Source organism: Ceratotherium simum, chromosome X, assembly GCF_057802395.1.
Source record: "Ceratotherium simum simum isolate JZ-2026a chromosome X, ASM5780239v1, whole genome shotgun sequence".
Classification (NCBI taxonomy): Eukaryota; Metazoa; Chordata; class Mammalia; order Perissodactyla; family Rhinocerotidae; genus Ceratotherium; species Ceratotherium simum.
The window spans coordinates 102,102,801-102,117,044 of record NC_141940.1 but is presented as its reverse complement, the minus strand read 5'-3'; the positions used below and the strand labels follow the sequence as shown (position 1 = coordinate 102,117,044).

General features: G+C 33.5%; 1 protein-coding gene across 1 annotated transcript in view; it reads right to left on the bottom strand.

Annotated features, from left to right (window-relative positions):
* The window catches only part of LOC147911961 (dystrophin-like), a 203,895-nt gene extending 189,920 nt beyond the window's left edge, over positions 1 to 13,975 (bottom strand). Inside the window, exons 1-3 of the mRNA XM_087426448.1 lie at positions 13,969 to 13,975; positions 9,635 to 9,876; positions 3,932 to 4,112 (exon numbers count right to left, since the gene is read on the bottom strand). Coding sequence (XP_087282574.1) covers positions 3,932 to 4,112; positions 9,635 to 9,876; positions 13,969 to 13,975 — 430 coding nt within the window. The remainder of the gene's footprint in view (positions 1 to 3,931; positions 4,113 to 9,634; positions 9,877 to 13,968) is intronic.
* Between the last annotated feature and the right edge of the window lie 269 nt (positions 13,976 to 14,244).

Sequence of the window (14,244 nt, the reverse complement as noted above, 5' to 3'; positions counted from 1 at the left end):
GGTACATATACAAAAGAATTGAAATCAGGATCTCAAAGAGATATCTGTATTCTCAGGTCCATTGTAGCATTATTCACAATAGCTAAGATATGGAAACAAACTAAATGTCCATAGATGGAAAAAGAAAGAAAATGTGGTATATATATATACAATGTAATATTATTCAGCCTTAAAAAAATGGAAATCCTGCCATATGTGACACTATGGAAGAACCTGGAGGACATTACACTAAGTGAAAGAAACCAGTCACAGAAGGACAAATACCGCATGATTCCACTTTTACAAGGTATCTGATATAGTCAAACTCATAGAAGCAGAGAATAGAATGATGGGTGTCCAGGGCTGAAGGGAGGGGGAAATGGAGAGTTGCTGCTCATCAGGTATAAAGTTTCAGTTATACAAGACCTAGTTTCTAGAGATCTGCTCTATAACATTGTGCCTGCAGTTAATACTCTATTGTACACTTAAAAATTTGTTAAGAGGGTAGATCTCATATTATGTGTTCTTATCACATTTTTTTTAAAAAAAGAAACAAAGACAGTATCCTGCCACCAATCTAGGGTTATAGAACAAAAAAACAACCTTTTGAAGTCTTAGAAAAAAACAAAACACTTATTGTCATAACTAATGTAGTCACTTTCCCCATTTTCTGCAAAACCATACCAAACAAAAAAAGCCCCAAAATTATTTTCTTGACATGATTTCCACTTCACAATTTAAATAAATCCAAATTATATTACAAATTCTGTTTTAATATTTACATTTAGAAACATTTAATTTCTTCCTTGTTAAAGTAATAGATCATCTGTAACAAACCATATGCTGCTGTGTTTTCCATATTCATCTAGAGTAGAGCATGGTCTTTCTGGTTTGCAGTTTCTAGAAAAGGTTTCTAGCAACTGTTTTGAGAGACAATTCTACCCTCTCAATCTTCCAGCCCCAGGTAACAATTAATCTACTTTCTGTCTCTTCAGATTTACCTATTGTGGACATTTCCTATAAATGGAATCATATATATATGGTCTTTGGTAACTGGCTTCTTTCGCTTAGCATAATGTTTTTAAGGCTCGTTCGTGCTGTAGCATGTATCAGTACCTCATCACTTCTCATTAGTGAATATTTCGTTGTATGAATATACCCATTTGCTTTCTTTATTCATCAGTTGATGGGCATTTGGGTTGCTTCCACTTTTTGGCTATCATGAATATAGTCATGCGCCACTTAATGAAGGAGATACGCTCTGAGAAATGTGTCCTTAGGTGATTTTGTCATTGTATGAACATCATAGAGATGTACTTACACAAACCTAGATGGTATAGCCTACTACACACTTAGGCTATATGGTACTAATCTTATGGAACCACCGTCATATACACAATCCATCGTTGACCGAAACGTCATTATGTGGCGCATGACTGTAATGTCGCTATGAAGATCCATGTATACTCTCTAGTTCTTATACCATCTCGCATTCATTCTTTCAGTTGTTCAATCTCCATTAGGTCACTTGTGACATAGGGATGATAAAACATTCTCAAAGGATTGCTCTTTGAAGAACAAGAAAGTTAATTGATAACAAAGTTGCTCGTAAACTAGGAATTACTGTGAATATAGGATACATTTTATCTTTTAATATTATTTTCTCATATCACCTTTGCCAGGTACCATACCAACCACCAATTGGTACCTTACACCAATTTTCACCAAAGTACATTTAAAAAGTCAACTTTTTGTTTCATTGTGAGAATGCTAGTAAAGAAAGAAAGGAAAAGGAAATGAAACTCAGGATGGATTCCCAGGTCCTTGTGGTACCCTCTTATTTGCTAAATACTTAATATGTTCAAAGTTCCAAGTAGCAATACAAGAAATGAGATTTACTTCCTGGTGCCAGTTTGAGGGTAAAGCATACATATGTAAAAATCTTTGAAAAGAATTATTAATTAACAGACTAAACTGCAGTATGACTTGATATGGTGAATTTTGTATTTACCATTTATATATGTACATAATATATATATGTATATAAATATATAATATGTAAAATTACATGTATAATTTATATATTATACCTAATATATGCAATATATGAACATTACATATATTACAACATGCATGCATAATATATAAAATTATATATACATATATAAATTGTATAATTTATAACTCATATATAATCAATATTTAATTAATGATTATTAATTAATCAAGACAAGTTTTCCAAAAGAATGAGTAAAATTGTCAGAGATGTTTTGGTAAATAAAGAAGAAGGGAGGAAATTTTATTTAGAGGTAAATGGAGTGAAAATGGTTGGCAGTTTTATAAACGATCAGTATATGTATGAAAGATAAAGAGTAGACATAATAATATGGATGGGTAGATTGAGGGCTATAAGTATAGAGAGTACACATTATTCTACATTTATATTGTAGTATCATAGTCGAATCTCAGTTATCATCAAACATCAATTCTGAACATCTTTAAAATAAACAGAAAAAATGTTGAACCTGAATATAATTAATATGTACATGTAAATTAAAATGACTTTCTAGTGAAGAAGCTCTTTTGTCCACCAGTAATAGTATAACCATTAAAATGTGCTTGATTTTAAGGGAGGCTTATGGATTCTATGACAAGAAAAATGCATTATTGTTAAATAGGTCAATGTTTGAAAATTTAGGACATTCACAATCTTTTCCCCAGTTGATTTTATAGAGGCCCAACAACAAGCATATTGAAATCCACTAGAGGGAGCTGACATTACTGTAAAGTTGTATTACCCGATTCCCTATTAGGAAAATAAACCCCTCAGCAAGATGACTTTGAAGTAAAAGAAAAAAATATGCATTTATCTTTTCCTTTATTAAATTCATTCCACGACTTCACCAAGAAATAAAAATAAAAAACTAGGAAAATGGGGAAAGTTTCATGTATATCACTGCACTCATTCTAGAAATTTAATTATGTGGTAAATTCTTTGGGTGTTTACAAAGAAAAGCAATTAAAAATGTGTTTTCCAAATAATTAAAATTTTAGTAGAAAACAAATACACATTCTTGCTTCTCCCAACAAGTTTTGGGAAGACATTTTTAAAAAATATTTCTACCTAAATGCCTTAAAATCCAATTTTACTCTATAATCCTGTGTGTGTACATATATACTTATGTATGTACGTGTATGGTGAACCCAAAACTCATTTACTAATGCTTAAAAGTGTTAACAAACCTGTCTGTCAAAGGAATTTTTGTCTTAAAAAGTAAGCTTATGAGTAGGGATATTTTGACCAGATACTATGCATTAATATCGTAAGAGCAAACCGGTGAGAGAAAAGAGGGACACCTTGAAAAATTTGCTAGTCTTATGGCAGGTATTTGCATAATTGCTCCACTCTTATATTTTATCATTAAATGAGAAAAAGAGGATATTGTACTGTTATAGTGAGCCAATAGCAAAATGCAGCCCAAAGCATAACTCGCTCTTTGCTGAGTTTCAGTTGCCACATGTATGCTACAGCTATAATAATCCTCATATAAATTGATAGAAGTATTAGTAAGATGCCCAGCTAAACATCCCTGTACATACAGCAAACTGGATTTAATGAAATCCCACTAACAAGGCTTCAACTGCTCTTTTATTTCTTTCAATGTTCAAAATGTTTGCAAAATTTGCAACCCACCAAGAAGTTATGCCTATATTAAACATATGCTTTATTTTATTTGTTCCTCATAGTCATGAAATTATTGTGGGGGGAGAAGAAATGAAACTATAACATATATGTTTTTCAAGAACAGTATTTTATTACTTGTTACTACACGTTTTAGGGAAGGTGGTTCCTTTGATAGAAATTATTCTTTCAGGTTAGTATTTTCTCTTTTTCCCATAAAGAACTATTTTGGAAAATATCAAGTTAGCCATTTGAGGTATTTTTACTTACTTGTCTGTAGTTCTTTCTCTCTGGCCTGCACATCAGCAAAGACTTGGTTAAAATGATTTGTAAAGGCCACAAAGTCTGCATCCAGGAACATTGGCCCTTGTCCTTTCTCTTTCAGGGCTATGCTTTGAATTTTCAATCGCTCGATTTGAGGCTGAAGAGCTGACAGCCGGTTGACTTCTTCCTGTACCATAATATAGAGTATTAAAATAAATAACATTTTTACTTTGCATACATTACATATTTGCAAAGGAAGGTGTTAAAAGGCAGTGACACAAACTTAGCTTAATGCCCTTATCAAAAAAGTGATAAGAAACATCCATGACAGTTTAAGCAAACCTCTAGTACAGGTCATCAATTTAAGAATACCTTGGTTCTTGGTTCAACAGATATCATCATATAAAACTATCTTTAAATTTCAAAATGACATCATTTAGAGCATTAATGGGCATGAATGTGTACGGTTGAAAAGTACTATGAATGACCTTATATCTTTCCCATAAATCAAACATGGATGTTCCTCTGCATCCCTCTTAACTCAAAGTTGTGTGCTTTTGCTTCAAATTCTAAGCTCATTTAACGAACGATATTTTTCTTTAAATTCATTTGTGTAGAATATAAATTATATACATACATAGTACATTAAATTACAAATATATGTTTATATTACATATACATACATATGTAATGTATGTGTTATTTATGTATATACACACATACATTTATGTCTATAATTACCTAGCTTTTGTATGGTCTCATTACTTCTCCTGACTGAACAGGCAATTACCACTGTTTAGTTAGGGTGACTGTTGGCTCTGTTTTTCTCTTGTTGTACTGGCATAATTGTTCATAGCACCTCTTTTCACTCTCAAGAGGATCCTGGTTTGGATGCTAAAATCACATGGACACTCCGCTATGCTGTCCAATATAGTAGTCACTAGTCACATGTGGCTACTGAACATCTGAAATGTGGCTTGTCCAAATTTAGATGTGCTGTCACTGTAAAACACGCATTCAATTTTGAAGACGTAGCATGAAAATATACAAAGATAAACTCTCAGAGTTTTAAATATTGATTAAATCTTGAAATGATAACATTTTTGATATATCAGCTTAAATAAAATGCATTATTGAAATTCATTTATCTGTTTCTTTTTCCTTTTTTAATGTAATTTCTAGAACACTTAAAATTACATATGTGGCTCAAGTTTGTGGCTTGCATTATATTTTTTTGAACAGTGCTGTTCTTGATATAAATGTTTTCATATTCTTTTCTTTCCAGTGATGCTGCACTTCACATGTATCTGATACATATATAATTTGAACTCAAACAGAAATTTCAAAATGCTCTTTCTTAAACTATTATTACCATGGTGGCTTACTAATAATTCATACTTATGCTACCTTTAAAAAATGTACTTCAGGATTTTTTACCATTTAAAATGTAAAAAACAGGATAATTAAAATTTAAATTAAAAATTGGATCACAAGCCAATTAGAAGGAGGGAGAAACTGAAAGAATTACAGTAATTATGAACTAAATATAAATCTGAGCTTCCTGGAAATCAAAGCAAAAAGTAAAAAAAAAAAAGTTAATAGTTTTGAATGCATGCATACTCTTTTGGAGAGAGTAACTTTTGTCTGAGAATTGAATGAGATAAACTTATCAAACAGATCCTTTCATAGTATCAAGACCATCTACTGGGCACTTGTTATGGTTTTTAGTGATACAAAGATAACTTTCAGAGGAATGTTGGTGTGTGGTTATAACAGTATGAGTTGATTCAGGTAGGTTAATCTCTGACAATCAAATTCTTTTGGCAGGTGAAGATGAAAGACATTTAGATAAATGGGGAGGTGACCCATCTCTTCTATTCAAATATGAAACCTCTCAATCAAGTGGTAGAAGACAAGTGCATATCCACGGATGAAGAATAAGACAAGAGGTAAAGGGTAATCCTCTGTGTTTTTGATTATAGAATGTAGACGTGCACTTAGTACACTAGGCTTGCAAATGGCAGCATTGACATCTGCTGTGAAACATTTAAGAACCTGATTTACATTTGGCCAGATGGAGGGCCGTCAATCTTTCTGTTTAGGGGGCTGTAGAAGGAGCCTACAGTATAGTCAAGTGTGTGCTGTAAAACAAAGGGGACTTTGAAACTAATAAAACATTTGGGCAAATGTTCAGTTGAGGCCTTAAAGTCCTGTGAGTAAATCATAGCAGAGATCATTTTGACCTGAAATATTTAACATTTAAAAGATGTTAACAATTACTCCTCACTTCCATAAAAGGGCCTTAGTGTGGTTGGTTCTCCAGAGTAAGGCATCTTCCTTGAGTCTGTTTATTCTTTAAAATTATATGTTTATCTGATGGAAAAACTTTTGTATTTTTCTCAGGAAAGGGTCCATGGATTTCTTCCAATTTCCAAAGGGTTCTCTAACCTCCAACATATTATAAACCAGTTATAGCGAGCATTAGATTTTGAGCTAAATCTGAACTCTAATCTTAGAAAACATCTCCAAATAACAGAATGCGTTGACAAACAGGATGGAATAATTTATTTACCTATCACTAATCACAGCCAAATGGTATAATTTTAACTCTGTGTGAACGACATTGAGCTTATCCTGCTAAATATTTTACAAAGGTAATTCATCAAACTAATAGAAACCAATGGGGCAGAGAGAAAGAGAAAGGGGTAATGAAGAGGGATAGAATCGTGTCATCAGACTTTGGAACTTTGTGGCTGAATGCAGAAAAAAGAAATAATTTCATTCAGGATGACTTCCCTAACCTCGAGAGAATATTTAAGATACACAACCTCCAGTGATCTCCATCTGCTTCTCAGATAAAGACAAGATTCTAGCATGCCCCAAGAGTCTCGCTTGGTCTCCTCTATGCCTGTCTTTTCGCCTCCTTCTTTCGTCTTACACCCACGCCCCGCTATGCCCAGCATTTACATTGGCCTTCTTTCAGTTCCTTGCTTGTTATTGCTCCCTTCCACCCTGGTCCTTCTGCCTGAAGCCTCTCACTCTGCTCTTCTCTTACTTAATTTTGACTCATTCTAAAAGCCTTAACTGAAATGTAACTTCCTCAAGGAAAACTGCCCTTGGTGGCTGTGTCTAGGTAAGGTTTTCCCTGTTAGACATTCTCCCAGAACTCTGTACCTCTGTTTAAAGCATTTGTCCCAGTGGTAATTTTACATCTATTTACGTGATCATTTACTTAATGTCTCTCTCCCCATTCCAGGTAAACACTATGAGTGCAGGGTCAATGAATGCTCACTCTAATATTCCCAAAACTTAAGTGACCGCTGCCCCAGAGGGTCCTGGGGATAGAACCACCACCCCAGCAGGACTGGAAGGCAAGGTATCAAGCCAAAGACGATTGTTTTCTAGCCTTAAAATCCAGTGGAATTTGCTGCGCTAGATTTTGGACTTGCTTAGGACCCGCCACCCCTTCCTGCTGCTCTATTTTTCTTCCTTTTGGAATGGGAATGTCTATCCTATGCCTGTCCCACCACCACACTTTGGAAGCACAAATGTTATCTGATTTCACAGGTTCACAGCAGGAGAGGAATTTTGTCTCAGGATTAATCACACCTCGAGTCTCACCCATATCTGATTTAAATTATATTTAGATGCGACTTTGGACATTAGACTTTAAAGTTGATGCTGGAATGAGTTATGACTTTTGGACTTTAGGGGCTCACAGCATGTGAGAAGGACATGAAGAGGGGGGCAGGGTCAGAATGCTATTGAACGAATTGTGCCCCCAAAATTTATATGTTGAAGCCCTAACCCACAACGTGACTATATTTGGTGATAGGGCTTTTAGGAGGTAACTAAGGTTAAATGAGGTCATAAATGCGGAGTCCTTATCTGATAGGATCGGTGTCCTTACAAGAAGAAAGAAAAAGAGATTCTTTCTCTCCCTCCAGGCACATGCACCCAGAAAAGGCCATGTGAGGACATGGTGAGGAGGCAGCTGTCTGTAAGCCAGAAAGAGAGCTCTCACCAGAAGTCAAACCCTACCAGACCTTGATTTTGGACTTTCCAGCCTCTAGAACTGTGAGAAAATAAACTTCTGTTGTTTAAGCCACCCAGTCTGTGGTATTTGTTATGGCAGCCCTAGCCAGCTAATACACTTAGTATCATTCTTGGCCACATTAGAGACATTGTTGAATATTTATCTTATGGATGAATGCATTTTGTAGATGTTGTTGTTAATTTCTATATCTGAATCTAATGAAACAGATTAATGTAGTATCATCAGATTTTTGCTGCCAGAAATAATGTAGGTGGAGTATTCCACAGATTAACAGGAAAAAAAATTCATGGATTCTATTCTTTAATAGCAAAATGTGTCTAAATATACAAATTCCCTATATTTGCATGACATTTGTATAATAAACTAAATGCCTTTCTGTACTATCGTCTTTATCCAAAAATATATTTCCTGATTTTATGTACTTTAGTAAAGCCGTAGGTCCAATCTTTGAAGAAGAATCATCAAGCCCTTCAATTGTTTTTCCTTCCATAACAGCTTTGAATTTCCCATCACTTTCTGGGTTCAGTATCATCTCCAAACCAACCCTGTTACCTTTCCATCTCCATTCTCCCATTATTCAAACCATTCTTTTCAAAGGATGCAGATTAACCCCAATTCATTGCTTTTTATATTAAACCCAGCCACCTCAGTCTATCACTGAGGTTCATCCTGGAAACCTTTTCATCTATCCTCTAATCAATTTCCCACTTCCCATGAAAAGTGTGTAGCTCATAGTAACTATACAAAAAGTTCACGTTATTAACATTATATCTCTTGTTTTCTTATACTTGTAGACATACTCTTTTAATCTCTTTCTCAGGCCCTTTTGTGTCCACCCTTCTGTGATCCAGGAGAATGACATTTATAGAAAACAGCTCCTTGTCCTCTGCCTTCTGATTAAGTTTAGTCAGTGAGGAGCCCTGCCCAGATTCTGGAGGCAGGGAGGAGAGCAAAGTTGGGTGTTTATTTTTCTGGCTCCATTCCTGTCATGGCACTTGTGCTAGCTCTTAAGGCCGCCTTAACAATGGGCATCTGACTCTCTCCTTCTGGGCTTCCATAACATGTCTCTCCCCGATCCTTTTCTGTCCTAAGAATGGTAACAGCTCTGATGCTGGGTTACTGTACTATCCTTTGTGCTTCCTCTTTACTCCAAGCACATTTATAAAATATTTTTGGAAAGAAACCTTCCTCAAATTATCCTAATTTGAATGGACTGTCAGTCTTAAAGATGTTCCTCATATATCCGATTACACAGTATATCAGCTGCTTGTGTTTGTGTGGATTCCACTTTTCAACATATGACCGGATTTTGCTTTTAGCACATCAGCTACCATGAGAAAGAGCTCCAAATTATTGGCCATTTCTCATAGGATACATTTAGTTTCCATATTCCAAAATTGCCTCACCATTTTGCAAACTGACAAAATCAATTAGCCATATGTAACTAGTCTAAATACGTTTTCTTTTTTTTTTGATTCAGGCATCTATATAGTACGTATTTAAACTTATTTTCTTTGCTTATATTTTGACCTTTACTTCATTTAACTAAATCCTTAAAAGGGAAATTTTATTATTAAATAATTTGCTATTCTTCTGGAAATTGCCAAGAAATTCCTAATGATCGTGCTCCAAATAGGAGGAGAGGTTCTTACCTTACAAATTTTTAACTGGCTTTTAATTGCTGCTGGCTCCAATGTGGTGATGGGTTGGGTTTTCAACCAGTTTTCAGCAGTAGTTGTCATCTGTTCCAATTGTTGTAACTGATTATAGAAAGTGATGATGTTGTTCTGATACTCCAGCCAGTTAAGTCTCTCACTTAGCAATTGGCAGAACTCAATCCACCGGCTGTTCAGTTGTTCTGAGGCTTGTTTGATGCTGTCAGCATTAACACCCTCTAGAAAGAAAGATTTTTAAAATATATCCACTGAAGCCGCAGACTGAAAGATATCATCTAAAAATGTCTAAATATCTAAAATATCTATAAGTATCTCAAGATTAAAAATATTCATCATATGAATGATTTCAAACAAATCAGTTACTGATAAAAAGGTAAAAGTACCAAGATGATTTCTGATTATTGATTACAAATTATTAGAGTTGTATCTTATCGAAGAATATGAAAGTAATAAAGTAATAAATAAGGGCACATAAGCTGTAGGAAAGTAGAATACATTTAAATAAAAACAAAACTGGTCAAAGCTCTGATGGGGGTGGAAGATTAATCATGGACAAATGACCTTCTGGATGTTTCCAAATAAATATTAAATATCATGCATATTATTAAAATATATCTCCAAAAACTAACTTACATCTTTATTTTTTAAAATGGTTTGGGAATTAGTGGAAATGCTATTATTTGTTTTTTTTTTAAAAAAGAAAAAAAGTGAGTATCTATCAAAAATCAGTAATTCTCTGTCTCTGCTATAGAAATCCAGAAATAAGCAGATTGCTCGTGGGTCTAAAGAAGTGAAAGTGAAACAAGGACTAGGAAAAATAATCTTTCTAATATTAAAAAAGGTTTTCATATTATTTACATATCATTTACAAATATGGAAGTTGATGTGAAAGTTTTAAAATCATCTATAGCAGTACTAAAGCAGAAAAAAATCTATCAAGGGCAAAAGGGAAACATAAGGACATCATTGTCACCTTTAGCCTTCTGGAAAACCTCCGATGAGTTAGGGAATATGCTGTGTCTTTTAATATATATAGTATATTATTTAAATTTTATCATTATGTGATATATATGACTAATACCAATCCAAGTATATATTATCCTATACATAGCATGAAAGTGTAGCAACACCCTACAATACCATAGGTTAAAATACTACTTCTCTAAAGTTAGTTCAAAAAATTTAGATATTCTTACATACACGTGCACATAATTTATATAGTAAGTTCCTTACATTATATAAAGAAAATACATCAAATATTATATGTATTTTAAAACATAGCTATGATAGCACTGATAACTTGCTTATATTTTTGAAATATTGACTACTTGAATGTTTCCTATTCCTACATATATCCTGAGGGAACTCAAAAGGGATCATAAGTTCACTCTAAGATTCTTCCTCTAGATTAAAATATCTATGGGATAAAGTGATTTAGTGAAGACCAAGCTGTCTAGAAGAATCCAGTTTTATGAATGGACATTTTACTCAACTTTCTGGTAATATGATTTAGTTAATGTGCAAGTAAGTTATTAAAAATCTGAAGACCATCTCTAGCAAACCTAAGGCCTGTGGTTTTGCTAACTTGTGTATACCTCCCACTTCACTCTTTTTAAAAACTAAAAAATATGGATTTAAATTCAGTAACTACATTATTTTACCCTCTTTTACTTTCCTCTGCTCAGAAATTCTAATTTTCGTTTTGTTGTAATTATGCTTATGTTGCCAAACCACATCTCTCAATTCATTTGAAACACAACTCTAACTTCACTAGTTTCACAATTTGATACTACTCAGGATGACATTGGAGAAAACAAACTTTGCAAATATCATGGTCAACAATCTTTTCCTCCTTCTCTGGCTAATACATTTTGAAAGAAAAATAATTGAAAAGTAAAGTGTAAAAGATAATATATGCGTGTCTCCATACATACAGCTATAAAAGGAAGCCGGTAGTTTGCAGGAGTTCAATATTCTTCTAATACCCTCCTACTAGTTAAGGAAGTAATTGGTCTTATTGATATCTGGATGCCTTGTGTCATATACTGTTTGTGATAATTTGGTTTTGAGCAGTGACCAAGAAGTGTACCAAAATATGTTTTAGGGGATGCCACTAAGCAGCTGTAGTTGTAAAATGATCATACTTGTTACAAAGTATAAGAGAAGAATTCAAATCCAAAACTGAGGTCATGTAGGCACTCAATTTGAGAAAAAACATTACAATAAAATGCTAACATTGTTGCTGGAAAATTAAAGGAAATGATTTAAAAATATACAGGCAAGAAATTTTAAATTATGTTAGATGATGACTCAAAAATGTGTCATGGATCTAAATGATCAGATGCTTAGGAGAAATATTTTTAGCATATGTTATGTTAAACTTGAATAAGCACTTAGAAGAAGGAAGTCCATGGTAGTTCAAGTCCAAGATAGCAAGTAAGAAATGCTAAAGTAAATTAAAGGCACTGATGGACTGATGCTGGATGGAGCCTTATTTAACATTTGTCTAAATGATAATGGAATACAGAGGGAAGTATCTCACCGTCCCTGAGAGAGGTCAACCACACAAAGACCCCCTAGCAATTGGAAAAATAAAATTTTAAGTTAATTTTAAATATGAATAATATATATTAATTTAATCAGCAAAATATAAATCAACCTATAATGAAGTACCAATAGGTTCTGTGGTATCTATTAAAATTCAGGGATAGAATTTAATGAGTCCTTGTTGATCATTGCCCAAAACTATCAGCTCAATATGTTATGCCAAAAAAAGTCCAGATGCTCAACATCACTAAAAAGGAATTAAAATAAATGAGAAAAGTGAATTCTGTACAAATCCACTATGAAATCTACAATACTCTCTACTTATTAGCATATTGATTTTTATAACTAATAAAGGCAATTAAAATACAGTAATAGGTAAAAGAAGGATCTCCACATTAGGATAAACGGTGAAGGTGGGCAGAAGGGTATAGAAATTTGCAGTAAGAGCTCTGGTATTAGGCAGACCTGAGTTCAAATCTGACCCCTCTCTTTACTAGATGGGTGAACTGGGTTCAGTTATTTAATCTAATTGGGTCTCATTTTTCTTATCCATGAAATGAGGAGGAAATAGAATTGACCTCATAGAATACCTATGAGGGTTCTGAGTTAACATGTGTGAAATAGTTACACAAAGTCTGACACATACCAGACAACTAATAAATATTAGTCAATGTTAATACAAAGAAATGAAAAAAAAAATATGCAGGAAACAGGAAAAGAGACCAGATCTTTCAAACCTTGAAGTTAGGGGGAGGGGGAGTCTTTTTAATGACTGAAGGGGGTCATTTATGAAAATTAATGATAAATATTTTTAAAGATAGTGCTAATTTTATATAATGCGGCACTAATATGGGATATAGAAGTGTACGTATATTTTTTTAATTACTTCAATCATTGATGAATTCATAACAGTTTATTAGGGAATCTTAGAATATTTGGTCATCCATCTATAATCACTTGAAATTAAAGTTATAAAGGATAACCATGCCAAAAAGTAAAAACAGAAATTTCTAGATGTTACTGGCAAAGATATGATGTTGACTGCAGAGAATTACACATCCTAATGTGAAGGATTTGTATGTGAATATTGTATTAATTCGCGTGTGAATATGCTTCCTGCTCAAGTAGAGTATAACCTGTCGTTCTAAACTATAAACCCCTCTAAGAAAAATGTCTCTAATGGCAGTATCAGAGTTCTCGGCTTTGAGTAGGTACGGAATAAATACACTGTGCTTGTGAACGCACCCAACACCAAATTGATAACTTAGTTTATACAAATAAGAACATTAGGGGAGCAACATCCATAGGCGCAAAAATTCAAACACAAACATGCACACAGTCTCACTTGCTTCAAGTTTCCTTTAAAATACTTAGGTGAGGGATCTAAAGCATTGTCACATGTCACATTACTTAATGTGTATCTCTTAAACTAAAATTAGAAATGCCATTACTTCATGAATTATTTAGCCATATATTATTCAGTATGACTGGTGATACTATGAGAAAGTCTCTTAAAACTTTTGTAGAATAAATAAGGTCACTAAGCATTTACCAAGCGAATACTCACATTTGAATAATTTTATTATTATATATGATTGTTTTATGTGCGTATCATAGAATTATGTTCCTTAACTCAACTGAAAATTTTTAGTTTTATAACACTTTGTAAATGTAAATATCTGCAAAGTTTTAAGTATCAATCATTTGAGCATCTGTTTTTCTAATTTTTTGTTAGCTACTTAAGAATACAAACACTAACTCACCAGGCATTATGAACAATACATATGGAAACCATTTTGTAGTAACACATTAGAATCTCAGGGATAATGAATCATAATCCATTCACATCTCATATTCTAAACAGCCCCTGAAATAGTCTATGAATAAATATATTGCACCCAGAGGAAATGGATCATTACTTGAAGTGCATCCATTAATTTTACTACTTGTGTACAGTGCATAACAGACTGTTAGAATAATTTAAATTGTGCACCACCTTCCATGCAAGTACTTCAGGACTGCCACTTAAAGTGAAGTAT